The sequence below is a fragment of the Aaosphaeria arxii genome, assembly GCF_010015735.1.
Source record: "Aaosphaeria arxii CBS 175.79 unplaced genomic scaffold BU24scaffold_3, whole genome shotgun sequence".
Classification (NCBI taxonomy): domain Eukaryota; kingdom Fungi; phylum Ascomycota; class Dothideomycetes; order Pleosporales; genus Aaosphaeria; species Aaosphaeria arxii.
This window is the reverse complement of record NW_022983476.1, coordinates 3,194,148-3,220,611: the sequence shown is the minus strand read 5'-3', so window position 1 is coordinate 3,220,611 and position 26,464 is coordinate 3,194,148. Positions and strand designations below refer to the sequence as shown.

At 50.9% G+C, this 26,464-nt stretch overlaps 12 protein-coding genes across 12 annotated transcripts; 4 read left to right on the top strand and 8 right to left on the bottom strand.

Moving 5' to 3' along the window:
* Positions 1–141: 141 nt before the first annotated feature.
* BU24DRAFT_407951 (uncharacterized protein) lies at positions 142–1,821 on the bottom strand (the record flags this gene model as incomplete). Its single annotated transcript, XM_033525830.1, has 4 exons — positions 142–283; positions 375–1,004; positions 1,053–1,611; positions 1,695–1,821. The coding sequence occupies 4 exons, from the start codon at positions 1,819–1,821 to the stop codon at positions 142–144; spliced, it is 1,458 nt and encodes a 485-aa protein (XP_033386329.1).
* A 349-nt stretch (positions 1,822–2,170) lies between these two features.
* Positions 2,171–2,909, bottom strand: BU24DRAFT_460970 (uncharacterized protein; the record flags this gene model as incomplete). Its single annotated transcript, XM_033531855.1, has 2 exons — positions 2,171–2,472; positions 2,861–2,909. The coding sequence occupies 2 exons, from the start codon at positions 2,907–2,909 to the stop codon at positions 2,171–2,173; spliced, it is 351 nt and encodes a 116-aa protein (XP_033386328.1).
* A 1,108-nt stretch (positions 2,910–4,017) lies between these two features.
* Positions 4,018–4,828, bottom strand: BU24DRAFT_421017 (uncharacterized protein). Its single transcript, XM_033527621.1, has 2 exons — positions 4,690–4,828; positions 4,018–4,562 (listed from the first exon to the last, which is right to left on the bottom strand). Exons 1-2 carry the CDS (start codon positions 4,781–4,783, stop codon positions 4,219–4,221), a joined length of 438 nt encoding a protein of 145 aa, XP_033386327.1. The 5' UTR covers positions 4,784–4,828; the 3' UTR covers positions 4,018–4,218.
* A 308-nt stretch (positions 4,829–5,136) lies between these two features.
* Positions 5,137–6,781, bottom strand: BU24DRAFT_421016 (alpha/beta-hydrolase). The gene has a single exon (XM_033527620.1). It carries the CDS (start codon positions 6,284–6,286, stop codon positions 5,315–5,317), a length of 972 nt encoding a protein of 323 aa, XP_033386326.1. The 5' UTR covers positions 6,287–6,781; the 3' UTR covers positions 5,137–5,314.
* A 2,009-nt stretch (positions 6,782–8,790) lies between these two features.
* BU24DRAFT_162895 (uncharacterized protein) lies at positions 8,791–10,519 on the bottom strand. Its single transcript, XM_033521401.1, has 3 exons — positions 10,250–10,519; positions 9,794–9,982; positions 8,791–9,735 (listed from the first exon to the last, which is right to left on the bottom strand). The coding sequence occupies exons 1-3, from the start codon at positions 10,337–10,339 to the stop codon at positions 9,139–9,141; spliced, it is 876 nt and encodes a 291-aa protein (XP_033386325.1). The 5' UTR covers positions 10,340–10,519; the 3' UTR covers positions 8,791–9,138.
* BU24DRAFT_162894 (uncharacterized protein) lies at positions 10,520–11,176 on the top strand. Its single transcript, XM_033521400.1, has one exon. The coding sequence runs from the start codon at positions 10,700–10,702 to the stop codon at positions 11,057–11,059; it is 360 nt and encodes a 119-aa protein (XP_033386324.1). The 5' UTR covers positions 10,520–10,699; the 3' UTR covers positions 11,060–11,176.
* BU24DRAFT_162893 (uncharacterized protein) lies at positions 11,177–11,858 on the top strand. Its single transcript, XM_033521399.1, has one exon. It carries the CDS (start codon positions 11,295–11,297, stop codon positions 11,784–11,786), a length of 492 nt encoding a protein of 163 aa, XP_033386323.1. The 5' UTR covers positions 11,177–11,294; the 3' UTR covers positions 11,787–11,858.
* A 1,751-nt stretch (positions 11,859–13,609) lies between these two features.
* BU24DRAFT_345902 (NAD(P)-binding protein) lies at positions 13,610–14,872 on the bottom strand (the record flags this gene model as incomplete). The annotated part of the gene is made up of 5 exons (XM_033523465.1): positions 13,610–14,007; positions 14,065–14,094; positions 14,201–14,383; positions 14,523–14,735; positions 14,806–14,872. The coding sequence occupies 5 exons, from the start codon at positions 14,870–14,872 to the stop codon at positions 13,610–13,612; spliced, it is 891 nt and encodes a 296-aa protein (XP_033386322.1).
* Positions 14,873–15,624: 752 nt separating this feature from the next.
* Positions 15,625–16,058, bottom strand: BU24DRAFT_460965 (Sm-like ribonucleo protein; the record flags this gene model as incomplete). Its single annotated transcript, XM_033531854.1, has 2 exons — positions 15,625–15,837; positions 15,906–16,058. 2 exons carry the CDS (start codon positions 16,056–16,058, stop codon positions 15,625–15,627), a joined length of 366 nt encoding a protein of 121 aa, XP_033386321.1.
* A 1,394-nt stretch (positions 16,059–17,452) lies between these two features.
* On the top strand, positions 17,453–20,523 carry BU24DRAFT_421011 (uncharacterized protein). The gene is made up of 3 exons (XM_033527619.1): positions 17,453–17,973; positions 18,052–18,161; positions 18,245–20,523. Exons 1-3 carry the CDS (start codon positions 17,832–17,834, stop codon positions 20,096–20,098), a joined length of 2,106 nt encoding a protein of 701 aa, XP_033386320.1. The 5' UTR covers positions 17,453–17,831; the 3' UTR covers positions 20,099–20,523.
* Positions 20,524–21,044: 521 nt separating this feature from the next.
* BU24DRAFT_421009 (alpha-L RNA-binding motif-containing protein) lies at positions 21,045–22,663 on the bottom strand. Its single transcript, XM_033527618.1, has 3 exons — positions 22,539–22,663; positions 22,045–22,473; positions 21,045–21,960 (listed from the first exon to the last, which is right to left on the bottom strand). Exons 1-3 carry the CDS (start codon positions 22,575–22,577, stop codon positions 21,184–21,186), a joined length of 1,245 nt encoding a protein of 414 aa, XP_033386319.1. The 5' UTR covers positions 22,578–22,663; the 3' UTR covers positions 21,045–21,183.
* A 234-nt stretch (positions 22,664–22,897) lies between these two features.
* BU24DRAFT_421008 (uncharacterized protein) lies at positions 22,898–24,778 on the top strand. Its single transcript, XM_033527617.1, has 4 exons — positions 22,898–23,115; positions 23,211–23,308; positions 23,369–23,429; positions 23,487–24,778. The coding sequence occupies exons 1-4, from the start codon at positions 22,933–22,935 to the stop codon at positions 24,537–24,539; spliced, it is 1,395 nt and encodes a 464-aa protein (XP_033386318.1). The 5' UTR covers positions 22,898–22,932; the 3' UTR covers positions 24,540–24,778.
* Positions 24,779–26,464: the final 1,686 nt, after the last annotated feature.

Sequence of the window (26,464 nt, the reverse complement as noted above, 5' to 3'; positions counted from 1 at the left end):
AGTGTAGAGTATGGTTTGAAATTGAGTGAGGGAGAGAGAGGGCAAGAGCGGATATGCTGATGAACAGGAAAATCCCATGCATATATGCAAGCGTGGGATAAGTCGAGCAACGGTCCCACTTGATTATCTATGTAATGTTTTCTAAAAGTTGATACCAGAGCCCAAGGCTTCTTTCAAAAGGCTGCGCTCTTGTAACTTCCAAGCAGCTTTGCCCCCCAAGATATCCCCAAGTCCGAAATCAATTGTCATTCTCCCAATCACAATGGAACCAGGCCAAAGGACACTATTATGCCAAAAGAGAGTGATAAACCCAGGACTGGGAACTCGTATCGCACTGGATACAGGCAATGATGCCGTGTCTCGAAAGAATTCACCACGGCGTTGTGCCATCGGAATCTTCAGGTCCAGCTAGCCTGAAGAAGGGATCGTTAACATGATACTGGATTAGCAAAGGTCCGTACTCAAAGTTGCGGTATGGGTGATTCTCTGGGTCTCTCGGCTCCTGGTCTACGTCCAATAGCACACACGGGCTCAAGGTGGTATTATTGTTCGTGTTCTGACTGGTTGCCAATGCATACAATCGAAGCATGACGTCGTCTCTCAAAGCCATGTCCTGTTCTATCCCTCTTAAAGGTCTCTCGTACAATCGGTCTAGCCTCTCAGCTAGATTTTGCAGCGCCAGCAACGCTCCTAGCGTGTTAAACGTCTGGGGCCAATTGAATCTGGTTACACGGAGACCTCCAGGCAAGCCTTTGCCAATTTTTCTGACGTAGCCCTGGTATTGAAAGCGGAAATGAGGAGAGTGGAGGAGGTAGTTGTTCAAAACACGATTGAACGTCCAGGTGCCGGTGGGCTCTGGTGATTCGTGGTTGTACAGTACGTGCTGGCGCAATTCCGAAGCACTAGAGAACGCCTGACCATTATTAACACTGGTCACATCGGAAACTTCACAGAATCCGCATGCGTAGACATTTTCTAAAGGAAAGAGCCAGCCGTCGAAGTCGCTGAAATGGTACTGCTAGTGCTCTATCCAATCTTCACGTTTCCCGCACTTTCTGCATAATGGACAGTACATGTATTTGTCCGGTAGCGCAAAGTCTGAGGGATTATCGGTCGGGTTGCAAAGTATCGGAATCCCGGGATCGAGAATTGGCTTGTTCCAGTTAATCCAGGGCTCGGGAGCAGGCTGATTAAATTCATACTGGTCAAGTGTAGACTCGTTGGTTGTGGGCTCGTCGGTTGTAGCCGCAGACTCGTTGAGTGCAGACTGATCAAGTACAGGATGGTCGAGTGCGGGCTGACCATGTGCAGACTGGTCGAATACGGGCGTATTGAGTACAGACTGTTCGAGTGTGGACTGGCCAAGTACAGATTGTCCGAGTGCAGACGGATTAATTGCGGACTGGCCAGTTGCGGGCTGATAAAGTAAGAACGAATCGAGATTGTGATGATCAAATGCAGGCTGATCAAGTGCAGACTCATCAAATCCGGCCGAGCCAGATTCCGTCTGGCCTAAAGGGCTTTCTATCTTAACTTGCGTCTGACTTTCCGAGCCGGAAGATTCCTCGGTGGTGGGATTCAAGCGCGATAGAAGAGACTCTGGAAATATTTCTAATCATTCATATTAGAAAAGCTTGGAGAGCTAAAGCTATGGGGGCCGTGCAGTCGTCATCTTGATGAAGAGGATATCCTACCGTCTAATTCTTCTTTAATCGGATTAGGTTCTGAAAAGGGTTCTGAATAGTGATCTGAAGATGTACCATCTAACATGACGGTGTCCTGTGACTGATCCTCGTCTTTGATATCCGGATTGGTATCCATACCTTGCAGTATGAGAATACTTAGCTAAACGAGAGGGATAGATTCCTAGTGTCGATAATAGAGATGAACGATTGGCTTCATGGTTACAAGGTTACCGGCATTTGTTTGTAGTATGAGTGCCACGCGGTTCGGTGGAGTAAGAGCAATCATAATACATTCTGATCACAGAAGTCACGACTATTTTGATAGAAAACTACGAAATCCAAGCCAGACAACAGCGAGTGAAGATATGGACATTTACGTTAGGAACCCCTATATACAAATCTCTCCCACCCACCCATCCACCCACCACTTAACCACATTATATACCAATCCCCATACTCTCCTCCTCCACCCACATCTCCCACTCCTAAGCCCCCAACCCAGCAGCAGCATCCGCATCCTCAGGATTATTCTCCCTCAACGCCGCCAGAATCCCCTCCAGATCATCCTGCCGCTTCGTGCTGCGGCTCGAAAACGCACTCGCGGCATCCGCGTCCTCGGGATTGTTCTCCCGGAGAGCCGCGAGGATGGACGCGAGGTCGTCGTTCTGGGGGTCCCGCTTGATCTTGACTTTGAGGGCTGTGGCTGCAGCGTCGGCGTCTTCCGGGTTGTTCTCGCGGAGTGCGGCGAGGATGGAGGAGATGTCTTCGGTCTGCGCGGTGCGCTTTTCTGTGGGGATGTTAGATGGGGAGGGGATGTGAAAGGGGAGGGGACTTGCCGAACGAGGCGAGGGCGACGCCGGAGATGGTGGCGAGGGTGATGATGGATGAGATTTTCATGGTGGTTTTTGGAGTGTGGAGCACAATGGGGTTGTATTATAAAATGTATATTGAGTATTTGAAGTGACCGGCACAGAAGAAGAAGGATTTATCGAAACGTATAGAGGCAGAACTCATATGCTTTCGCGAGATTTAAATACATTTTCCAATTCCTCTCAACCTGCGATGCCTGAGGTTGTATTCCCAGAGCTGAACTCAACCAGTATCAAAATCTTCCGGAACCTCCACAGCCGTGCATCAGCATCCCCATCAAAGTAGACATCCAACCCTAAATATACCTTCCCACCATGGAGACCCTTGGCAAACCATTGGCGATCTCTTATACATGGTAGTTGTTTCGTTCACATAGTGTTGCGCTTCGTGTTTGGGACCATGGTGAAACGCGACGAGAAACGCAATCCCGAACAAGCCTCGTGCCGCGAAAGCTTATATCCTCGGATGCAGTGCGGATTAACACGATGTGATGTTAACATAGCATCTTGGTGTTTGGCCATATGAAGACTGTCTTCGTGATGAGTGGTTGTTCGAGCGGGTTGCTAGAGCGAGGTCCCTGTAGCAACCTTGTCTAGGCTCAACGGTACATCTCGTTCATCATCACAACGCCAGCACACTATCATGCGATATAGCTCATTTCTAGTATCTCATTCCTAATGTATGAGGCGATAGAGCAACTACGGGATGTGGTTCGTGGGCGGAATGGCAACGGGCGTGGAGGGCAGAGCTTCGGCTGCTCGGATTCGAGAGCGAGGTACACGTGTGTCAAGGATCGATATATCAATAGACACTCATAAATAACTATTCCTGCTGGTCGTTAGTATAGCTGATGATACCATGGCCGGGAGATACGTTACCTACACGCGCGTAAAAGCTTGCATAGCTGCCTGTAGGTCAGTAGCAACTGTTGTGTCTTTCAACGTCACGAAGCTCTACAGATGATACGCCTGGAGCATTGGCAAATCAATTGACTCTACCGGTCCCCAGCACGAGCACGGCGTGATGGAGCCGGAGCGGACGTCTGGGAAGAAGAATTGCGTGTAGCTGCGCTAGTGCAACGTCAGCAGCTGGAGGGCAACGGAGCTCTCTGGGGCGCCAATGGCATCGTAAATGGACATAAAGGCATCAATTGGAGCAAGTAAGGAAAGATCGAGGTCAATTGAAGGTGTCGAGACGGCCCAGGGGTCGCTGTGCTGGGTTTTCCTCGCGATAATGACCCGGGTACACAACAGATGAGGTTGAACGGAAGCTTGGCGCGGAGCTGCCACTGCCAACTCATCACGAAAGGAAATGCATCATCGAAGGTGACGCCCAGGTGCATCAGACACGCGGAGAAATGCATCGGAATTAGCTGAGATACGGGCACTGACGCAATTGGCCAATTGATGGCGGTTCTGCGATACATCACGGAAGTTGCAGGAGCTCCGAAAAAATTGAACCTCGGGAGTCAGATTAAGAGCAGTGAAGCGGCAGCTTGCTCTTCAGATTGTAGATCTAAAGTACATGGGTTTTACACAATCTGACCGGCCACTAAACTAAGGAAAAAGATGTCTTGTATGCACACACCCATTTGCAAAATTTTCCACCCTGATACCCGAACCGATGACCCGAGAAGACAGAGTGCCCAGCGCAGCGCACCACTCTATGCAACGTAGAGGAGCAAGAAGGACATCATGAGGGCGAAGAGACCAGTAGCTTCAGCGAAGGCGAAACCGAGAACGGCGTACTGGAAGAGCTGACCCCTGAGGGAAGGGTTGCGGGCGACACCCTGGATGAGGCCACCGAACACCGTTCCGATACCGACACCAGCACCAGCAAGACCAATGGTGGCAAGACCGGCACCCTGGAGCTTAGCAGCAGCGACCATAGCTCCGGCGGTGGTCTCAGCAACGATGCCGCGAGACTGGATCATGTTGCGGGCGGAGTTGTTCTTGAAGGCGTTGCGGAAAGCGCTGTTCTGGACGAGGGTGTTCTGGCGGACAGGAGCTGCACAAGGTTGTCAATGGCTGTCAATGGCTACCAATGGCTGCGAGATGAATTGCCAGATGCAATTGAGGATGCAATTGATGGAATTCGGATCGATGATAGTGATATGGGTTGGTTTATATCTTACCCTGGGTCGAGACGAAGCGGGAGGCGGGCTTGCCAGCCTGGACGGAGCGGGCGGCCAGACGGGCGGCGCCGAAGGATCGTGCAATGGCAACCATTTTGATGGTGTGATGGGTGGGAGTGGAGATGAGTTGGAGATGGGGTGGAGGTGCAATGGGATGGGTTGAGGATGAAGGAGGAGGAGTTTTTCAGGCGCGAGGAACTTGAAGGGGAGCTCGGGAGCACGCACGGACGGTGCCTTACATAAGCCCCTTCCAGCCGGTTGCTTGGCATCAATCATATAACTCTTGCCTTTGTCTCAACGACGACATCGAATTCTTTTCTTTCAGATAATCATGTTCGGCAATTAAAAGTGTGTATATAAACAAATAGAAAGAGATAGATGTGGCGTGGTTTTACTTATGTTGACCCGCAAAGTCCAGCAATTGAAGCCTGTTATGGCCCTTATCAAAGTCAAGTCACTCACTACGTGAATGGCTTTCAATATAAACAGCATCTCTACAGTCTCCAGTACCTATCTTTGGTTCTCCTGCTCCGAGAGATTTGTTTCTTGGCCTTGTATCAAAAGCCATATACACTACTGGTTCAACCATCTGCTACGTCAACCATACACTACGAGCTAGACTACACTATGACAACTTCAGTTCCGTCACCGTCCCCTCCGCCGGCTCATACTCCAGCACCCTCACCAGCGGATCCAATATCTCACACCTCCTCACCTGCTCGGCGGGTAAGCTCTCCATCGCCGTACCATTCGTAACAAAATGCAATCTCTCCCTGCCCTTCCCTCTCCTCCCCCAAACCGGCGCCTCCCCCAACTTCCCCACATTCGGATCCAAATGCCTAATAAAGCTCGTCCAGTAGTTTCTAATCACAGGGATGATGGCCGCGTTCGTCGTGTTGTACGACTTGGGCGGGTTCCCGTCCGTGTTGTTGGGGCCCCAGATCGCGAACATCTCGACGACGTGGTAGGCGCCGAAGCCCTGGGCCTCATGCGTAGGGTCGAGGACGCCGTAGCGGTAGTTCCAGGTGGGTGCTGCGGCGTCGTCATCCGCGGCGAGGATGTCTTGGTAGATGTTGTCGACGCAGGTGGAGTAGATCTCGGCGTAGGCGCGGGATAGGGGACGCCAGTATTTTCCGGAGTTGGGGAACACGGGGAAGGTTTGGTTGGTGAAGTATAAGGTGTCGAGGACGCTGATGGAGCTGTTGGTCAGGGAGGGAGCTCGTGAGAGGAGGAGGGAGTGCACTTCAGAGAGCGTGTCGATGGATTGGGGAACGTTTTTCGTGCCTTCTTCGTTGCAGGCGCCCAGGATGGTCGGGATCTTCATGTACTCGCCCTTCTCGAACGCCGTGAACGGGAGCTGAGGAATGATCTCCGGGTCGAGATTCGGATTGAACCCGCAGTTCGTCGTTTGTAACGCTGTTGCGTTCACTGCCCGAAGACATGCTAATGTCGAATTCGATTCACCGCAGCCAGTAGCTTTGAGCAGACAATCATACTGCGTCTTCCCCTGCTCAAGCGTACGATACGTATTCTGATACGTCGACTCCGAAATCGCGCCCACAAACAACTTCTTCCTCCTCACAACCGGCGACGCCATGAGAATCATCACCGACGCCGCGCCCGCCGAATCGCCATCAATAACCACATGCTCCGGATTCCCCCCAAACTGTCACACACATCATTAGCCTCACATCGCATCACCACCACCACAGCCAACTCAACTCACCTTCCGCACATTCTCCCTCACCCACTCCAACGCCATAATCTGATCCCTAATCCCGGCGTTCAACCCCCCCTCCCGCTCAATCTCCCCACTCATCAAGAACCCATACGCCCCGACGCGGTAGTTAATCGACACCACCACCATGTTCCCCTCCCGCGCCAGGTCGCTCCCGTTGTAGTTCATGTTCGAATTACTACTAAACCCGCCCCCCTGGATGAAAAACATCACCGGCAACCCGGACCCCTCGGACGCATTCGTCGGCGCGAAGACGTTCAGGAACAGGCAGTCCTCCGAGAGCGTGAAGCGCGGGTTCGGCCGCGTGGTCCAGTCCGTGGGGTTCCCGGGCAGGCAGATGGGACCGAAGTTGGAGGCGTCGAGGAGGGCAGAGGGGGAGGGATGTGGTGGTTGGGGGGCTGCGAAGCGGAGGGCGCCGAGGGGAGGTGCGGCGTACCGGATTCCGAGCCATTGGGTTGTGCCGTCGCCTACGATGCGGCCTTTGTAGCTTGCGTAGCTTAGGTTGACGGTTTGGTTGACGGCGAGGGTGAGGGGGGTGTGGGATAGGAGGGCGGTTGCTAGGTGGAGGAGTAGAGGGTGCTTCATGTTTGTGTTTTACAGGTCCCGTTGTGACAAAACCTTCAAGATGAATAGCTAGGCAATGGAGTTGTAGAATTGAACATTTTACTTTTGAGGCAATTATATATACGCATACTTCCAATCTTCCAATCCTCAACTATAGTAAGTAAACCCATCCTACAGGGGTAAGGGAGCGGGGATGTTCAGTGGCCGGCCTGAGGAATTCAAGGTACGAGGAGAATAGCCGGTTAGATATTAATCGCGGGAAGGGGAGCGTCCGAACCGTAAGGATTCTCACTTGCATTTTATCTTGCTTCTAGATGCGGACGGAGGATTGATACGAGGCAGATTCGCGAAGTATGGTTTTTTTGCGGGGGTGGATTTGTTTGAATATGTGTGTGAGGTGAGATGGACATTTGAAGTCGTTTTGCAACTTTGATAGTCTGGGAATTTAATTGTCGTTTTCACAAACGTTGAATCATGCAAAAGACATGGCAATGTCAATGACCTACTTTTTACTTCTCAGTCTGTAAAAATTGAGGAATACTAAAATAAATGATCGTGTGTATGTACGCCATTACTGACTCTCACCTATAGACACTGTCTATATTTTTCTTTACTCGACTTACTAGGCAGAGACTATTAAATCAACAACACGTATGTCTACTACTAACATCTTTAATATTTCCTTCAACTGCTATTAGTTTTTCATGCACGTACAAATATATGTATAATAGATAGAATTTTGTTTGATAAAGGATTTATAAAGGAACTATAGGGGGGGATATAGGTACCAGGTATCAAGTATACTATGCTATACTGTAATGTATTAGGCTGTTTATTTTTAAGGAGAGAGCTGCTTAATATGTTAGGGTAATGGTGAAGATAGTAGTACAGGTTAATGGTGAAGGTGAAGACAGTAGTGAAGACAGTAGTAAAGATAGTAGTAAAGATAGTAGTAAAGATAGTAGTAAAGATAGTAGTAAAGACAGTAGTAAAGACAGTAGTAAAGATAGTAGTAAAGATAGTAGTAAAGACAGTAGTAAAGACAGTAGTAAAGACAGTAGTAAAGACAGTAGTAAAGAGAGTAGTAAAGACAGTAGTAAAGACAGTTGAAGAGTGAGGTGAAGATGGAGGTGAAGATAGTAGTGAAAGGCAAACATGTAGATAAGTTCTATTAAGTTATAGTTCTTGTTCCTGTTAAGCTGTCTAACACCTCTAAGGGAAGGTAGGGGTGGATGTTTATATAGAATAACGATACGTCTTAGGTCTCTAGAGTAGAGTGTAGGGTGGGTGCAGTGCAGCAGTTACAACAGACTACTAGTTGCATTCACGTCAGAAAGTTGATCAGGGTGACAAGTTCTCAAGTTCTTCATACATTTCATTCCCCACGTGCCTATCTGTCGGTCTCTTTAATTAATGTTAGACTCTCTCCTACCCTCCCCCGAGACGCATAAGCATGCATCACCACGCAACACTACCTACTATAGAACTGCGAAAGACAGAGGAAAAAGGAGAAAAAAACACTTTTTTGTTTTGTGAGAGAGCACCAGGAAGAGACAGATACCCCTCCGACTGCTGACTCTCCAAAATGCAAGATCCGCCAGCCAATACACCAGCACATAGCCAATCGTAGTGACCGAAGTCACACGCACACACTCAGGATCGTTCGCACGTAAGCCCTGATAAGGAGTAGCGACAGCAGCGAGCGGCAACCACCTACGCTACAACTATCGTCTTGTGAAAAAAGAACATAATCAGAAAAGGACACAATCCCATCCCTACTGGAGAGCAGAAGGATCGGCCAAAGAAGTGAAGAAATATTAGAGTACACCGCTCCCACCGCACAGAACACGGTCCACCAGACCGTTCAAAGATTCAGACATTAGTAAACTTGGCTCCTACTACCAGGCCATCGTTGATTTTTGTTTCACCCCTATCGTTCTTCCTGGCGTCAAGACGCAGAACAGAGAGAGGTCTGGATATTTTCTCGGTGAATGCTGATGTTGAGCAGATATGAAAGCAATAAAGGGAGTACAGGAAGTGGCAATGCCAGATCCTTCATCGTTCGATCCCGCGTGCATAAGGTGTCATTAAGTTAAAGTCGAGTACAAGCAAAAAAGCGCACCGTGCCGACGAACGAACCGGAACAATTAGTCACCGAGCGAGCTGATCGGTGTGCCTGCTCTGCTCTCGTCAACGATATCGCTGAGCCGCATCTTCTTATGTTTCGGGCCTTCGCTCTCAATCTCCTCGAGACGCCGCTTGAGTTCCGCCTCGCGCTGCCGCGACTCTTCTAATTCTGCCCGCGCGGAGCTCTCCAACCGCCGAGCTTCTTGCTCGCTGGCTTCGAGCTCCGTCACGCGACCACGGAAGAGATCATTGATGACCTCGAGCTCGCTGACACGTGTGCGCAAGGAAGTATTATGTTGTGCGAGGACATCGTATGGCAGAGGGGGTTCGAGGTGAGAACCGTTGATGGAGGAGGTGGCAGAGGGCGAAGGGTGTCGAAGGGTGAAGCCAGGCAGCGAGGGAGAGTGGAAGTCGCTGCTCAAAGCGCCATCGAACATGTGCTGGGGAGCAATGTTGGAGGCGCCGCCGAAGCCAGGAGTGCCGGTGCGAGAGATGGGAGACTGCGAGCGATCGGAAAGACCGGAGGAGATCTTGCCAGAGGCTCGTCGGTGCTGGGCTAGAGCCATGGAGCCATCGGCGTCGGGGTGAGCGGCGGGAAGGCCATTTGCTTCGCCGGGCTGGAGAGGAGTCAATTTTGGACGAAGACGCAAAGAAAGGGAGTGGCTAGATACGAACCTTTCTACGGCCACCGGGCCCGCCAGTCTTGACGCGATTGCGGCTTTTGATGACATCTGTCTTGAGAGAGATGGGGCGTGGACGGCCATGTAGCTTGAGGAAGAGACCACAGGCATTGCAGAGGACGGAGCCAGACTCGTCGCGTCGCCAGAGGGGGGTTGTGCTGGTGGTGCAGTTCTGGCACACGGGCTGGAGACGTATTAGTGATGATGTCGTAGTATTGACAGTACATGCAGCAGGAATATTGGTGTTGATGATGGTGATGACGATGTAATGGTTGGGGTAGGGTTGGGGAAGCCGTTGCTATCGATTGTCGCGATAAGAGGCGGATATCGATATCGATATCGATAGCGATAAAGATAATGATAGTGATAGAGTGCGCGACAGAACGCGATCGAGGAGCAAAACAACAAACAACAGGATTGGAAAGAAAAGAAAGCAGGCAACACAACTTACCGGACCGTTTTGCATGCCACCAGCAGTGGCGGGAGCAGCGGTTGCATAGGTCATGCTGAGGCCATTGGTAGGTTTGCTATTGTCGAACATTTCTTGTTAGTTTGTGTCCCATTCCCAGGTAGAGAGGTTGGTGAGTAAGAAGTAGGATAAGAGAGTGTGAGGAGTAGAGAGTAAGGGCAAGGGTAAAGGTGAGTGAAAAGAAGATGAAAAGGTGAACAGCAACCACAATCACAGCTACAGTAAGAGAAAAGAAGTTGCTGGGTTGCTGGTTTTGCTGGGAAATCGTGAAGGGAAGAAAGAGAAAGAAAAGTTGGAGGGAAGGGAAGGACGCCAAGAGATCTTCCCGATAAGAAAAAGAGTAGCAGGAGAAGAGAGTACGCGGTTAGAGAAGAAGAGGAAAGAGCGAGAGAGAGAAAGGAAGAGTGGAGGAAGGAACCAAGGGCAGAGAGGATGGGGACTCGGCGGCGAATGGGAAGTCGAGGAATTCCGGCGCCTCAAAACAACCAATTGCGCAATCTTCCCCCCATTTCCCCATACATGTTTCATACACACACAAAAGAACACCAAACTCCCCTACAACTACTACTGATCGTCCGTCGTGCATTCATCCCCGCAATTTGTTCTTCTCTCTTCTTCTTCTTCTTCTTCTTCTTCTTCTTCTTCTTCTTCTTCTTCTTCTTCTTCTTCTTCTTCTTCTTCTTCTTCTTCTTCTTCTTCTTCTTCTTCTTCTGCTCTCTCGTTTTCTTTTTTTGTACTTCTCTCTCTCGCAATGCCTCAATGCCACCAACACCAAAAAAGGTAAAACTATAACGATAGAATGAAAAGAACATAAACGTACCTCATCATCATCACCGACGCAGGCGCGGGCGGCGGCGGTGGCGGCGACAATGCCTTCAACGGCGGCGTCCCTCCATTCACACTGCCATTATTACTTCCACTTCCACCCCCATCCAACATCAGATTCTCCTTATTCCCCATTCCATGGCTGGAGTGCGGCGGGCTCGTCGATGCCACAGACGCTAGAGTAGACAGCGCCGGCAGCTGGATGCTCGCATGGCTGCCATGTCGCTGCTGCGTGTACGAATGGACCGTCGACGCCGCAGACGAGGGGCGCGAGATGTCCAACCCGATGGAAGGCAGCTGCTGCCTGTCCACGTCCAGGTGGAGGCTGTTGCTCGTCGAGGACGCCGTCTTGAAGGATGGCAGGTCTAGCACCTGTAAGATCGATGGACGGCGGAACGATTCGAGGGCCAATGGCCGTGGGAGGATCGTGGTAGCCAGCGCGGAAGCCGTGGTGGCGGTCGTAGGGCAGGAGAAACGCTGGGCGAGCGCTTCTCTCTTCTATTGCTGGGTCGTGGGGTTCGACGAAGGAGTCGTGGTGACGGCGGCGCGGTTGCTGCTGTCGTCGATTGTGCGTTGGTCTGTTCGTGCTCGAGATGGTAGCAAGAAAGGGTATTACGATTGTGGGTTGCGATTGGAATTACAAGAATACGTGGATGGAATCTCGACAGAGAAGGACCGAATTACTGGCGATTGATCGATTGATCGATTGATTAAAGAGATGGTCGATAAAGGTGATTAATAGCGTAGTTGGTAGCTAATGAGCGTGGGTGCGTGTGCGCGTAGGTCGTCAACACGGCAGAAAACAAAAAGAGAAGAAGAAGGAATGAGCGTCTGTTGGGTTAGTAGCAGCAATAGCAGCGGCGAGAGAGCGTCGAGGTCAGGTCTTGAAGGAGAGGACGAAGAACGACAAGAGACGAAGAAGAGGAGAGAGAGTGTGAGTGAGAAGAGGAGGAAGAATGAGACGAGCAGCGATACGAGATTGAGTGTGCAAGGTACAGGCATGACAAGGGTGAATTGGCTACAAAAAGGTACGAGAGAGAGTGCTTGCAAGGTACACAGTAGTTACGGGCTACGGGAACGATAGAGTGAGTCGCGTTAATCCTGCCCACCTGATTGGCTGCAACCATTCGTGTGGCTGTTTGTTTCTCTCCCTCGCTGGGGCTCAACCCCTTATCCGCGTCTGTCCATCGTCTTAATCGGTCCTCATCCATGTCAATTCATGGTCAGCCCAGCCAGGGATGAACTCTTGCTGAACTACTCCGTATGACAAGCACTGAACGGTAATTGAACAGAATTGGATCCAACAGAAATGAGACGAAACGAAACGGAACGGATTCACTGAACTCAATTGAAGGAAACAGAACCACTCACGGTACCAGGTAGAACTCCCACTATGGAACTAATCAGATCTCCAACCCACTACGATCCTCATTTCGATTCTTGCAGCGCAGTCTAGTAATTCCCAATCAAACCCCGATAAGTTTAGACACCTAATCAATAGTTACCGCTTCTCTTGTCGATAAAAAATTTAAAATTGGAACTTCGAATCCGTTTCTCAATCTATACAAAAACCATCCCCCTCTTTTTTCGTCCACACTACTCCTTACACCGTGCATGAGCCTGTATCCACAAATATAGTTGCCGCCAACACACACACCGTGACCGCGATTTCGGTCTTTGAAATTGCCTTTTTCTTGCTGTGTAGATGGACTGTGTGTGTAGTGTAGGATTTGATTATGGATTCCCGATCGTTGGAACTCCCATCTTTGAGAGAACAGTGTGTGGTGGCTCTTTACATAGTACGCGCCGTGCCTGAACCTGAACCCCTCCCCGTCGATATGAACGACCCCCTGGCCACGCCCCAAAATACGACCACCATAACCACCATAACCATCATGCCATCCACAACTCATAAATCACTTGAAAATATCCTAACAATCACTATTGTGCTGCTCAAATCGTGATGGTGATGCTGTATGCGGATCTACCCCACAATCTATGAACGGGTACAGAACGGAGCAGTAAATGCCCGACCCCTTTTCTTCAATGCCCAGCGCTGTACATAGTATATATATCAATGGCATTTATGTACATCATAACATATTACATGACATTGCATTTCATAGTACGTCGTGGAAGTACACGGCGGCAATGTATGTACATGTACGTATGTATATATGTACGTCCCTCATGTTGTAAATATAGAACACAGGTCGATAGCCGCCCTAGTCACGTTACCGAAGTCGATGTATGTAGAATGTCCCAGGACGACAGTGGTAGGAGATTTACGAACGGTGTGTAAGTTGATGTATGGGAGGTAGGTAAATGACTGGATGTCATAATGATGGTGAATTGTGTGAGTTTATACATCCCGGTACATCTTTTTGGTAGAGAAGAGTGGAGGGAGGGATTGATGAACGAACAACTTGCCTTCGATGCAGGCGTGTTTTGCAGTACATACTGACTCTACCAACCTCTCTATCTACCTAAGCTAGGTACCTAATATATCTAAACTCACTACGACGCCTTCCCATCCTTCGCCGCAGCAGCCTGCTCCTTCGCCAACCTTTTCAACCCCTCTACTACAATCTCCTCCTCCTCATACCCCTCCCCCAACATCCTAAAATTATGCCTCACCAGCCCATTCTCCCCACCCTCGATATCCCAAAACTGCCCCTTACAACTATACACCATCTGCCCATGCCTCTCCTCATCCGCAAACAGCTTCAGCACCGAGCGCGCGACCACGTCTGGGGTTTGGAAGTTGCCCTCGCCGAGGTAGGATGTTATTTGTGTGGAGACGATGCCGGTGGCGGTCCAGGAGGGCGCGATGGCGTTGATGCGGATGGGGAGGGCGGGCGAGAGGTGGCGGTAGAGGGAGCGGAGGAGGCCGAAGACGGCGTGTTTGGATGCGGCTGTGGGGAGGGGGGGTTAGTGAGGGAGGTGGAAAGAGGGGGAGGGGAAGGGCTTACTGTAGTCGGTTGTGGAGAATCTGCTAAAGCCTGGGGAGGGGTTTGTTAGTCTATGTTTGTGTGGTGATATATCAAGGAATGAATGAATGTGGTGGTTGATGTGCTGAGGAAGTGGAAACAGGGGAGATAGACTCACTAGATCCAGACCCGGTCATCACGATCGAACCTCCCTCGTCGTGCTGCCGGATGTAGTGGATCGCCAGCTTGACCGTGTACATGACGCCGACGAGGTTCACGTCGATTACGTCCAGCTTCGGCGGGAGGAGGTCGCCGTTCTCGTCCGTGTCTTCCTCGAGGAGCGTCACTTTCGGCGAGATACCTGAATTTTGATATCGTCAATCTCTGTTTCTTTGTCGAAGGCGTTGATAATCCCATGTCCCTCCTCTTTCAATATACTCCCGGCATGTCATATCATGTCATGTGATATGGGATGAGACGGATGAAGGGCTAGACCGTACCAGCGTTGGCGAAAACATGATGGATCTTCCCGAACTTCTCCTTCGCGGCCTTGAACAGATCGGACTGCTCCTTCCAGGACCGGACGTCAACTTTCGAGAATCCGACCTGAGACCTCTCTGGCTCTGGCATCTCGTTCATGTCGGCGGCGTAGACTTTGGCGCCGTGCTGGAGGAGGCGTTTCACGGTTGCGAGACCGATGCCGGATGAGGCGCCTGGGGGGTTGGTTAGCAAAGTTTCGATTTATTGAATGGACTAGGGATATGGGAAGGGATGAGGGGTTACCGGTGACAACGGCGAATTTGCCCTGCAGACTTGCGAAGTCATCGTCGGAGATTGTGAAGGATGCCATGGTTGCAAGCTATGTGACTTCAATGGTACAACAGTATGAAAGGGTATATGTAAATGGGCTGGGTGACACAGCGAGTCAGTAATGTGGGAAGCTGCATGCTGACAGGAACAGGCCGATTCCGTTTATATATTTCTTCTTTGGACCTCGTCAGACCAACCAAAAAGAGGTGGGATGTCGTCGGGTGTTGGAGAGAGTCGAGCTTGAGCTGTAGCTCGGTCGATCCGCCGCGTGGATTGACCCCGCTTACTCGAAACTCCCGGTATCCGACAAAATGCCCAATTCGGGTGCTTTCGACGTTGACACAACAAAGGATGACACCAATGTGGGTGGACCGTTGATGACTGGGATTATGGAATATTCCGTTGTAAAGAAAGAGCTGGAGTTGTGGTTATGGTCTGCACTGTCGTTATGTATGCACGTCCTGGAGTTGTTAGTTCACCCTATCAGATCCCGACTTGGGCAAGGTCAGTTCCTGCCGGGGCACCTGTAAGACCACTCCGAGATGTGTATTCGCATAGAAGATATGCTGTCTCTTCCTTTTCTTCAAATTCTATGGTAGGTATCAATTCAAACGCAACGGTCGTCCCATGGGAAATCTTCCTTTGATTAGGTTATTGTAGTGAAGACAGCGCAGGTTCGGCGGTTAAGCTCCGCCTGAGTCGCTTGGAAGTGTTGGATATCGAAGAGCAGGTGTCAAGTCAATCTTGACCTCATTGCGATCGCAGTAGTGTCCGTATGTTGATATTGCGGTTTCAAGAGCCTCCTCCTCCACCACCACCACCACCCCCACCACCGCCTCCCCGTCCCCGTCCTCGTCCCCGACCGCGGGTTCCTCGTCCACCACGATCTCCTCTGTGATCTCCCCTTGCTGATGAACCGCCTCGTCCTCCTCTGTTGGCCTGGTCCTTCACTTGCTGCTCCTTAACAACGTCGACGATCTCGTTGGGGACTTGTAGGTATTTGATCTAGAGGCCGAATGTTAGTTCTGCGATCTGGCTATAGTAGTCTGATCAGATATTGGAGAACTACTAACCGTACTACCTCGAACGTAGATCTCCGGTATCCTCCAGAATTTGTCACCGCCGGAGCTGGTCTGGATGACTTCTTTGAGGGTAAGGTTCATCCATGTGTCGCAATTGACCAAGTGGCCGTTGAGGGTCTCGCCGCTCTTCAGCTCCACCAGCATTGGATGGCCGGTGGCAGCCGTCAATAGTCCGAGAGGAAGCTATAGGAACTCGCAGTCAGCATATATATTCCATCGTCGGGCCACGGAACCGAATGTCGGTCGTGGCTGGAATGCGATACACGCACCATTCTGTAATTGTGTGTGAGCCGCGCCGCGCCGCAGCGGTAGCAATGTAGGGACCGACAATCGAGCGCGCTGTATCAGCGGAAGTCTGGCGAGAAGGGAATGGGGACTATCAAAGTCGACAATGTGTGTGCGGACGTGGGTTTGGGTGTGTTTTGCTGGGTTGTCGTTGTAGTGACGAATTGTTCTACAGGACTTGGGAGAGTGTGCACGGACCATATCCCGCATCACTCGCATTCATGGATTTCGCATCATCAATCAAGTAACAAATAACACACAGCTTGGTATTTGCAAGATTCCTAGGGAGATGTAAGCTCAGATGATGAACAAACGGGTCTTTTCTTTCTTTTTCTTCTTCTCAAAATCATCACTGATCAGTTTAGTAGAGCAAGTATAACGGATAAAGCCATCAATTGAAGAGCAAAGGCATAGGGAGAAGAGGACACTTAGATTAGCATGTAGATCATGAATGATGAATATGCACAGTACGAAGTGCACTTCCCCCAGCTCGATTACATCCTACAAGGTACTCGTGGTTGCAGTTAACACACCTTAATGATCACCACAACCACCGGTCAAAGCGTGATAGAAGCTGAAAGGTCAGGGCGTCAAGAGTCAGGACAACAGCTGCTCAGCCACACTGTACGATGATAGGATGATGCCTTTGGTCTCAAACATGCCGTCCAGCCATTCGGCCAATCAATCAATCCATCTCGTTTCGAGAATCATACAAAACCTGGTATCATCATCTTTGGGGGTTATCTACCCCTGGCCTCAGGCAGTTTGCATCCTCAATACGGACATGAGCCACGCGTCTTCTTCTGCTTTTGCTCAAGACGGAAGATGGTGTTTTCTCGGTATCTCGTAACCGAGGGCATATTTATAGTTCTGTAGACAGTTAGGTAGAGGTTGAAGGACGGACGAATGTCTATACGTTTGGTAGAGTATAGAGTATGTAGGATAGAGAATGAAATCATAAGATACAAGTAATTAGAACGAGCTTGCGGAGTATAGACTACGAGTAACCATTCTGAACCCGCTGCTTAGTAGATATCATGGCGTAGTTATGGTGTAGAATCGTAGATACTGGCGTGTATGGTCAGTTGGTTAGTGCTGATGCGCCAGTTTCTTCCTCATGCCTGCGCCTCCTTCGTCCGTCCGAGCAAAGAGCAATTAATTCATTAGCAGAGCGACCGTCTCTTCTGCTGCTGCTACTAACTGTTGTTACTACTAAACAACTGACTCTACCGCGTCTACTTACTTCTCTTCGTCTTGAGGGTCTAAAAGGTTCGTGTTCTGCCCTCCGCCCTTTTCGCTGGTGCCTGATCCTCATTCTCTACTCTCTCTCTCTCCACTACTACTACTCTGCCTTCCCTCAAGGCCACCTGGTTCTTCCATCTCCGTCTTCCGTCTTCCGTCTTCCCATTCATCCTCCTGTCCAACCATCTTCCCCCTCTCTCCCTCTTTCTTTCTTACTCCCCACATCTTACTTCTTGGTCGTTGTTGTTGTCGTCGTTGTTGTGCATGTCGTCGCCCTAGGTCGGGGCTTTCAATAATACATACATTCTGCATTTTCCCTTCCTATGTGTCGCATCTTTTCGTTCCCATCGTTTCCCTCCTTTTCGTGAATAAATAATTCCGAGGCTTGCGATGCGGTCCCTCAAGTCCAAAGTTCTCTCAGCTGTCGCTTGGGCTATTCCCGCCTGTGCCGTTGCTCTCCCCTCCTCCAGATCCAACAACGATGGCCATGCCATTCATTCGGCTGGAGCTAAGATATCTCACCCAGAGATAGGTATGCGCCCACCCTTTATTTATGTATCATCTATCTTTTCGCCATCACTAGGCATCACTTGCTGAACTTGTGGACTAGTTCTCCAACCCGATTATGCGCAAGCAACTTTCACCATCCCATGTCCGGGTTGTCTTGGCCCACACGGCACGAGCCATGGTCATGATGATGACGACGACTCTTCTTCAATAGTAAGGCCCACTTCAGGCAACAAACTATATATACATCTACGCTTGTATACAAGTCTTGAACTCGCCCTAACTCTCCATGCTAGACCATCGACTTCAAAGCCCACTCTCAAGACCAACCCTGCGGCCTCCCCAACGTCACTGTGAATGGACTCTACCTACCCCACGAATGGTATGGTGATTCGGCTTCCGGCTCAGCTTCGTTCAAAGGCGTCACAGACATCCAAGAGAATGCCTGGTACTCACAACACGACTTGGATCTCGAATGGGAGTCTTCCTGTCTCCAACCTCAGGACAAGACACGAGAGACCCAGGTGACATCACCTGACGCCGCCCAGCTCCTTTCCTTGACCATCAAGGCCATCGACGGAAAACCGCTTGAAAACCCCTCTGGGTTTACCATCTCTTACAAGCAACTGTCGCCGCCCGAGCTCCTCAGACTCGAGCGTGCACCCCAACTCTCGGCAAAGGACGCCGTGAATGCAGAGGCCTGGCGTGAGCCTCCCGCGCATCTTCGATTGACCCTCCCCGCGGGCCAGGAGAACGGCGCAATTTCGGTAGATGACAACGTCGAGACGACCATTGAGGAAGATATTCGCGAGCTCAAGGCTCTCCAAGCCGAAGTAGAGGCACTCCACAAGATCATTGTCGAGAAACAAAAGTCCATCCAGGCCAAGAAAGGGAACAAGACTCTCAAACAGGAGCTACAGCAGTGCCACAACATCACCTGTGTAGTCAAAGTCATCGGCGACAAAGCTCACGGCGCCTGGGACGTTGTTTACGTCACCATTCGCCCTGGGCACAAGTCCAACGATTCTCCCTCGGACATGGGCCGTCCAGAAGACCGCTACCACCGGTTGGGCAACCACAAGCAGACCCCCGAATCCACAAAGTTCCACGACCATGATTCCAAGGAAAAGGCACAGACTGAGACCGAAGAGGTTCACGCCTCGGAAGATTCCGTTCCTGATCCCTTCAATGGCAACAGTTCTCAGACTGGGTCAAAGAATGTCTACATCGTCGCCCTCGAGATCATTGTCGGTGTCCTTTGCTGCGGCTGTCTCATGTCTGTGATCCGCCACCGCTGCAGCTCCCTTCGCACCCGCACAGAACGAGCTGCACGACGCGAGGAACGTGACAGTGCTCGCGCCTATCGCCGAGCTGCCCGTAAGCTCCGCTGGCAGAACTGGTGGAACGGACGTCGCACCTGGCGCGACCAGGAACGCATCGCCGACTACGAGGAGAAGCGGTCTCTCATCAGCGAGCAAGAATCCATCCTCGAGGACGCGATGCAGACCGAGATTCGCCAACTTCGCGAAGCCCACGGTCTCGTGAACTCGCTCGTGCAAGCCGAGGAAGGACGGCTATCAAGCCAGTTCAACCGTCCTAACCAGCAGGCACCATGTCACTGTCGCCATAACCCACCCCGCCTGCCGCCTCAACCTCCTCATGCTTACTACCAATCTCACCAACAGCCAGCTGCTCGGGACAGCGACGCATTCGACACCCAGCCCCTCTACTCCCCCTCCATAGCCTCCTCAGTCTACACCACGAACACCGCGAACACCCTCGCCTCGCTCCCGCCGTCCCGACCCCTATCACGCACATCCTCTCTCCCAGGATACCCCTCCTCCAATGCATCAACCGCACCCCCCGCCTACGAATCCGACGAAGACACCTCCGACCACGTCGCCGACGGCTTCCGCCAGTACACCTCCCCCATCACACCACCATCATCATCATCGCCATCCCCATCTTCCTCTCCCTTCGACGAGGACGACGACACACAGGACAGGGACGACACAAGCACATCACAAAGCTGGACCACTCCAGACTCCAGCGTCGTAGATGTCAGCCCACGGCCATCCGCCGACACCCTGAGGTACCCGGAGAGCATGTTCACCATGGACTCGACTACGGCACCCGACGTCAAAACCTAGATTCCGATCTTCACCCACGGGTCTTGTCCACGATGATAACGCAGCGTAGCGAGCGAGCGAGAGCGGAAGACGACAGACGAAGAAGTAATACCTAATAATTTGTACCTTTTCCATCATTTCCGGAGGTCAAGTGAGGGAGGATTCTCATTATGTTCGCGCGTCGGCATATGCGATACATAACATAACATCACATCACATACACAAAGGCGTTCCATTTCAGTTCATACTCATCAACCTCGAAGGCGACGTACCTAATACCTCCCTACCATCGTCATCGCCATCATCATCATCCACAGCAAAATTCTCATTTCCTTCTCCTTTTTTTTTCATTATTGAAACGAATAATCAGGCGTTTCAAGGCGGTTTTTCCCGAGTTTCTTCAAGCTCCGTCTCTTTTTTCTTTTTCCCTTTTGGGCTCGGTTTCACGACGCATGTATCTACAGGAATCTTGTGGTTCTACTCTTCCTTTTTCTTTTGACTGGGGGCAGGACAGGGCGGGGCGGGGCGGGGAGCTTCGGCTTTCTTTTCGTAGGCATGGGAGGGTAGAAAGAAGGATGGTGTTGTGTTGTGTATGAGTAATTAGGGGCCTAAGACCTATGTGTGTATCACGGAGGGTCGATGGATGGTTGTGAGAGTGAAGGGGGGGAGGGGGGAAGAAATAAATGTGAAATCTTTCAAAATGAAGTGTGTGACTTTGCCTGTGATGATGATTATGATAGTGATGAACGATGAGGTGAGGGTGACGTGAGCACATATACAGTATGTGTATATTATACTGAATATGCACTGTCCATTTGTTTCACAACAATATGGAGGTCGGTTTCGAATTACTGTTTTGATATACAATTACAATTACAAAAACTAAACACGCACGTAAGTTTACCTCCTCTCGTTTTCGTTTCCGATCTGGTGACACAGTCTACGTTGGTCTTAGATGGGAGAAAAAAATACATGTTACATTTATTTATTTCTTGATCAAATGCGATTGTAATGAGGTGTGATAATACATGAATCGTCCTATCTATTCTTTCTTTCTTACATCCCACCATCACGAGATAAACCCCCGTCTTTCTACATACACACATCTACCGCCTCCTCAAGTACCAATTAAATGCCAACTGGCTCGTCTCGAACGGAAACGGTGTCGGCACCTCCGCGAGCCCTGGCCTGGCGACGGGGTGTCTCAGGTACACGGCCGCACAAATATTCTGGTTGACCTCGAGGTAGCGTGGAATGAACGCAAAGGCGGGCATGAAGTCCTTGGGGCGCCAGGGCGTCGCGTACGGCTTGGAAGCGTCGCGCTTGTTCCACGCGGCGTCGTACTGTGCTTTCTCCTTCAACCGGTCGAATGCTTGTTTGAGTTTCAGCTGGTCTTCGGGGGAGATGAGGGATGTAGGGGCGGAGGAGTCTGCGGGTGAGTCGGAGGAGGAGGCGGCGACACGGGCTTTGAGGAAGTCGAACTGCGAGTCCAGGGTGCTGATTGTCTCAGGCGATGCGGTTTTCCACAGCGCGATGGCCTTCTTGACTTCCTGTCTGAAGCTGCGGAACTTCTGCTTGTCTTTCGCTTTCACCTCTGCGGCGAGGACTTCTTCGACGTTGGACATGAGGGTCTGGAGGTGCTCTTTGAGTTCGGTGGGGGTGGGCTCGCTGCGGGTGGATTTCGCGGCGAGCTCCGCAATGCTGGGTTCGGCGTCGGTGGGGGTCGTGTTTGTCCACGAGTCTGCTCGTGCGGCGCGCTTCTCGGCGTCGACTTTGCGGCCCGTGGAGGAGCGGGACTTTTGGGCGCCCGTGGCAAACATCACGGATTCGGTGTTCACTTGGAACATGTCGCCTGGGTTGAGCATGTATCCAGGGTATACCATCTATAAATCGGGGGTTTCATAAGCTGTCGAGTTCCCACGAATGGTTCTAGTTGGAGAGGATAGGGATAGGGAAGTTGTTCATACCTTCTTTCCATTGACGGTGACGAGCCCGTGGACACAGAACTGTCGGGCCTGGCGGACACTGCTCGAGAAGAGGGCTCTGAAGATGGCGGTGTCGAGTCTCCGCTCGATGGGGTAGTATGTCATTTGCATGTACGGCGTCCTCTGCGGAGCGTATTTGGTCTCCTCGACGTCTGCACCCGCACCTCGTCCGGCTGCCTGCTCAGAACCATCATTTCTCGCCAGATATCTGTGGTCCATGGGCACCACCGCGGGGATGTTCCTCTTGAATTGGCGTTTCCATTTCTTCTCTCGTATGACCTCGCCGTGGTATGCTCGTGTGTCTGACTTGGCTGCCCATTTCTGCTGGAAGTATGTCTTCGTTCGTGTGTCCGGCCGTGTCAGCTTCGCTATGCTATATAATGTCCATCGTGACCAATCCTGGCGGATTTTCTGATCGTATCATGTTAGCGGTGCCTATATTGGGACTGGAATGCATCCAAATCAATTAAACATACAAGCTTCTTCAACGAGTGATATCTCGGCTTCTTTCTCATGGTGACGAATGGTCAATTGGCGGTGCAATGGGGTCTTCAATGCTGTACACTATTCCCACGTCAGGTAACCAGGAGCTCAAAAGTCTTTGCGTTCGGCGAAGCGGCGGCGATTGTTCCGATACCCTCGAACCAAACTAAAAAGCGCGTCGAATCTCATTGGCCGGGAGCTACCTAGTGCTAGTCCCCCGCCGCCAAGCCATTTTCGCGACCTAGTTTACCTCTCGAACTTTTTTTCCCTCCAAACTCATCTACAACTTCACACGTCTACACTGCGCTTGTGTTTATCTTCACAAGCAAAGTTAAGCTAACGAGGTTTTTTAGTCACATCTCTTCGTACTACAAGCTACATATTGTCATGGCCGACAATGCCCCCGTCGCCGAAGAGGCGATCCAGAAACCTACGGAGGTGAAGCAGGCCGAGCAGGCCGACAAAGTCGAGAACGGTGCGCAAACCGTCACTGAAGCGCACGTTGAAGCCAATGCGCAATCCAATGCTGAAGGCGCCGGCGAAGACGCTGAGCCGAAGAGCATCCCCAATGTGAGAATTGATCCAGACACTTCTGAGTCTTTTTGCGCAGGCAACAGTGCAGAAGAGTCATCGCTGGTTAGAAGTGAAAGCTGACATGCGCAAAGTTTGATGGCGTCGACGAGAGAGACGACGAAGGTAACAGGAAGGGTCGCGACAACAAGCGCTACGGCGGCCGCGACAACAGGCGCTACCAGAGAGAGAGGTTCGTTCTCACTCGAGGCCTTGTCGCACTGAGCGCAAAGTCACTAATGCTTCCCACTAGACCTACAGAGGATTACGAACAACTCCCTGAGAGTGATGACCCCGCTGAGATTCTCGACCAGGTATGCTTGCCGCTTCATGTCCACGTCCATTGGCCAAAAACTAACATTCTGCTTAAGCTCGAATTCTACTTCTCCACCTCCAACCTTGTCACCGATGAGCATATGTTCAAGGAGATGAGAGGTCCTGAGAACCGCCCTATCTCCCTCAAGCACATTTCCGGCTTCAAGCGCATGCGCCGCTTCCGGCCCTACACTGCCATCGTCGCCGCTGCCCGCAACTCTGAGAGCTTGGAGCTCGTTGAGGACGACGAGTTCCGGGGCTCCGGTAACGAGGGAATCAGACTCAAGGAGCCTATCACCGTACCCGGATACGATGGCAACAAGGGAACGCCCTGGGAGGAGCTCTTCAAAGCCTTCAGGCAGCACAGGCGCCAGACCTTCAACCACCTCGAGGTCAGCATCTACGCCAAGGGCTTCGGCGATGAGGAAAAAGCCGGGCAGATTGCGATTGAGAAGTTCTTCAAGCCGTACGGCGCAGTGGTCGTGCGCAAGCGCCGTGACGACGACACCAACAAGTGGAAGGGCAGCGTCTTCGTCGAGTTCGACAGCCCCGAAAGCCAGAAGGACTTCCTTGCTCTCGATCCTAAGCCCAAGTTCAACGATAACGAGCTCGTCATCATGGGCAAGAAGGAGTACAACGAGATGAAGTGCAAGGAGAAGGGTATCGAGCCTGGCTACCCTAAGCAGAGGAATCAAGACTCCCGACGTAACGGAGGAGGCCGTGGTGGACGTGGTGGTCGCGGTGGTCGCCCCAACGACCACCGCCGCCGCGACCGCAGCAACTCCCGCGATGGAGGCGACAAACGCGACTGGAACGGCCGCCGTGACAAGTTCCAGAAGTCCCACGATTTCAAGGGCGGTGACCGTCGTGGTGGCCGTGACAATCGTCGTGGTGGTGATCGTCGTGGCGATCGTCGTGACGACCGTCGCGATACCAGGTCTTCCGACAAGAAAAGCGAGCCTTTCGAGCTTCAACGGGACGAGGACGGCGTGCCCATCGTTCGCGACTCCCGCGGTGATGGCGAGTCCAGGCCCAACAAGCGCAAGGCCGACGACGAGAATGCCAGCAGCCCCAAGAAGTCCAAGATAGAGATCAAGGAAGACGCATAGACGTTGTGGGAGCCCTACTGATGTTTCCACATCACCTCTCTGTCTAGCCTCCCTGATACCTCATTTCTTCCCCGTCTTTCATTGCTCTTATCTGCATACCCTCTTGTGCATATGAATCCGTCCATCCGACGAAGGAAAAAGCAAACTCCACCGGCGTTCCAAGGCGTTTCTCCAATCCTTCTTCAATTTCCCAAATCATCAGCACGGCACTAAGGAAAAATCAACATCATCGATGGACGTCTTTTTTGATACCATACGGCTTTGTTTGCCACTCTCATCCTTCCCCCCCCCTTATATTTTTGTCTCGTATTCTTCGTCTTGTATCCCAGGTTTTGCGCTGCGCTGCGGTAGACGTGACTGGTTGTTCATACTAGTTGTTTGCTGTTTGCTGCTGGCTACATTCGTGGTGGAGATGGTGTGTTTTTCGTCACCGCTTCAATTGATCAAGACAAGATCTTTCAAAAATAGGCGGAAGAATGGAACTTTTCTGGTAGAAACGAATATGAAAAATGAAATGATTACCATTCAGTGCCGGTAGATGCTCTTGTGATGAAGTGAATGTCTCGTGTTAATGAATACTGTTTTGTTGGAATTTTCTATCTCAATTTCTCTCTGTAGCAAGATTCGCTGCGTCCCGAGAGCAATGATCTGCGTTCACATACAATATGCTTGCCCTTCGTGGGTCGATTATCGCGGCTAGGTGCGTACTTACGAACAACTTACATGGCTTTGATCTCCGTTGTCTCTTCACACATAGAAAAATGAACAATTAAATGAACACACAAATAAATAAACAAACAGTGAATAGCTGCAGGTATATTGACATAATTTTGCTTCATTGCATCTTTCTGATGTGTACAGTATAGTAAACAGTGCATGCAATGATAATGGTGAATAAAAAGAGGAAAAAATACACACAACCCCCAAGAAATAAATCACATCCGGTCTCACGATCAAATACTCTCACTCCATGCGTACAACATGAACAAAATCATTCCAGAAAGTATGATCAACAACAACCAAAGAGTCTAGAAGTCAGTCGTAAATAACAGTGGTGTCCTTCGCCAAGGCATGATGTTGGGTGCTGGGCTGGACCCAGAACCGGATATAGCACTAAGGCCGGAATTGGTAATCTAACCAACCCAAGTGACTAGCGGGCGGATTAGATAGTTAGATGCTTCACTACGGTATGCATGTACTCGTACCAGGAATAGACATGTGTAATTATTGCATTGTTACGGATGGATACCGATGACGATGATACATTCACGGTTCTACTTGAAACATGAACGAAGCATGGATCATCATTATTGTGACACGGATGGTTTGCATTGTTCGTTCATACGAGGTACAGTAGCTAGGAAGGGCTGAGGACGAATGCCGGAGTGTGGTGGAGGGAGCGGGCGAATGACAGGAGGCGGTGCGCTGATCAGATCATATGATGCACGTCAAAGCTATGGGGACAAGGGGGGCAATTGGTCGATGTGTGATTTGTGCCCAATGAGGGTGGTGGTTGGGGAGGCGTTGTGAGTGCTTTCGGAGGTTAGTTGATGATTATGATGATGCTGATGACGATGGCGATGTTTGGTAATGGATGAGTGGTATGGTTGTCTAGTCATAAAGAGGAGTCATTGTAGGGTGTTGGGATTATTCGGGGATGGGAATTGTTAGATTGGATGGGACTGAGAATGATTATTTGGATTGGAGTATTGTTTGATAGATGAATGTGGATGGATGGTATGAATACGAGGTCCGTAGTGAAAGGTGAATGGGAAGGGCGGAGGGGTAGAGAGTAGAGCGGGTATACGAGACGAGGCTACGAGAGGAATGGACCAATGACGATGCAGGAAACCGCGAATCTGAGGAATGATGGACGCTAGTCCGAAGCGAGAATTGCCCCACCAACGGATTTCGTAGGTGGAAAA

What these genes read in the sequence shown, in the direction of transcription:
- BU24DRAFT_421017 (XM_033527621.1), bottom strand. Translation starts at nt 4,783, where the DNA reads ATGGTTGCCATTGCACGATCCTTCGGCGCCGCCCGTCTGGCCGCCCGC. An exon ending in CCGCTTCGTCTCGACCCAGG is followed by an intron (nt 4,563 to 4,689) that starts GTAAGATATAAA and finishes AACCTTGTGCAG; the next exon opens with CTCCTGTCCGCCAGAACACC.
- BU24DRAFT_421016 (XM_033527620.1), bottom strand. Translation starts at nt 6,286, where the DNA reads ATGGCGTCGCCGGTTGTGAGGAGGAAGAAGTTGTTTGTGGGCGCGATT.
- BU24DRAFT_162895 (XM_033521401.1), bottom strand. Translation starts at nt 10,339, where the DNA reads ATGTTCGACAATAGCAAACCTACCAATGGCCTCAGCATGACCTATGCA. An exon ending in GTGGCATGCAAAACGGTCCG is followed by an intron (nt 9,983 to 10,249) that starts GTAAGTTGTGTT and finishes ATACGTCTCCAG; the next exon opens with CCCGTGTGCCAGAACTGCAC. An exon ending in GGCCCGGTGGCCGTAGAAAG is followed by an intron (nt 9,736 to 9,793) that starts GTTCGTATCTAG and finishes ACTCCTCTCCAG; the next exon opens with CCCGGCGAAGCAAATGGCCT.
- BU24DRAFT_162894 (XM_033521400.1), top strand. Translation starts at nt 10,700, where the DNA reads ATGGGGACTCGGCGGCGAATGGGAAGTCGAGGAATTCCGGCGCCTCAA.
- BU24DRAFT_162893 (XM_033521399.1), top strand. Translation starts at nt 11,295, where the DNA reads ATGCTCGCATGGCTGCCATGTCGCTGCTGCGTGTACGAATGGACCGTC.
- BU24DRAFT_421011 (XM_033527619.1), top strand. Translation starts at nt 17,832, where the DNA reads ATGCGGTCCCTCAAGTCCAAAGTTCTCTCAGCTGTCGCTTGGGCTATT. An exon ending in GATATCTCACCCAGAGATAG is followed by an intron (nt 17,974 to 18,051) that starts GTATGCGCCCAC and finishes CTTGTGGACTAG; the next exon opens with TTCTCCAACCCGATTATGCG. An exon ending in ACGACGACTCTTCTTCAATA is followed by an intron (nt 18,162 to 18,244) that starts GTAAGGCCCACT and finishes TCTCCATGCTAG; the next exon opens with ACCATCGACTTCAAAGCCCA.
- BU24DRAFT_421009 (XM_033527618.1), bottom strand. Translation starts at nt 22,577, where the DNA reads ATGAGAAAGAAGCCGAGATATCACTCGTTGAAGAAGCTT. An exon ending in ATCACTCGTTGAAGAAGCTT is followed by an intron (nt 22,474 to 22,538) that starts GTATGTTTAATT and finishes TGATACGATCAG; the next exon opens with AAAATCCGCCAGGATTGGTC. An exon ending in TCACCGTCAATGGAAAGAAG is followed by an intron (nt 21,961 to 22,044) that starts GTATGAACAACT and finishes CCCGATTTATAG; the next exon opens with ATGGTATACCCTGGATACAT.
- BU24DRAFT_421008 (XM_033527617.1), top strand. Translation starts at nt 22,933, where the DNA reads ATGGCCGACAATGCCCCCGTCGCCGAAGAGGCGATCCAGAAACCTACG. An exon ending in AGCCGAAGAGCATCCCCAAT is followed by an intron (nt 23,116 to 23,210) that starts GTGAGAATTGAT and finishes ACATGCGCAAAG; the next exon opens with TTTGATGGCGTCGACGAGAG. An exon ending in AGGCGCTACCAGAGAGAGAG is followed by an intron (nt 23,309 to 23,368) that starts GTTCGTTCTCAC and finishes GCTTCCCACTAG; the next exon opens with ACCTACAGAGGATTACGAAC.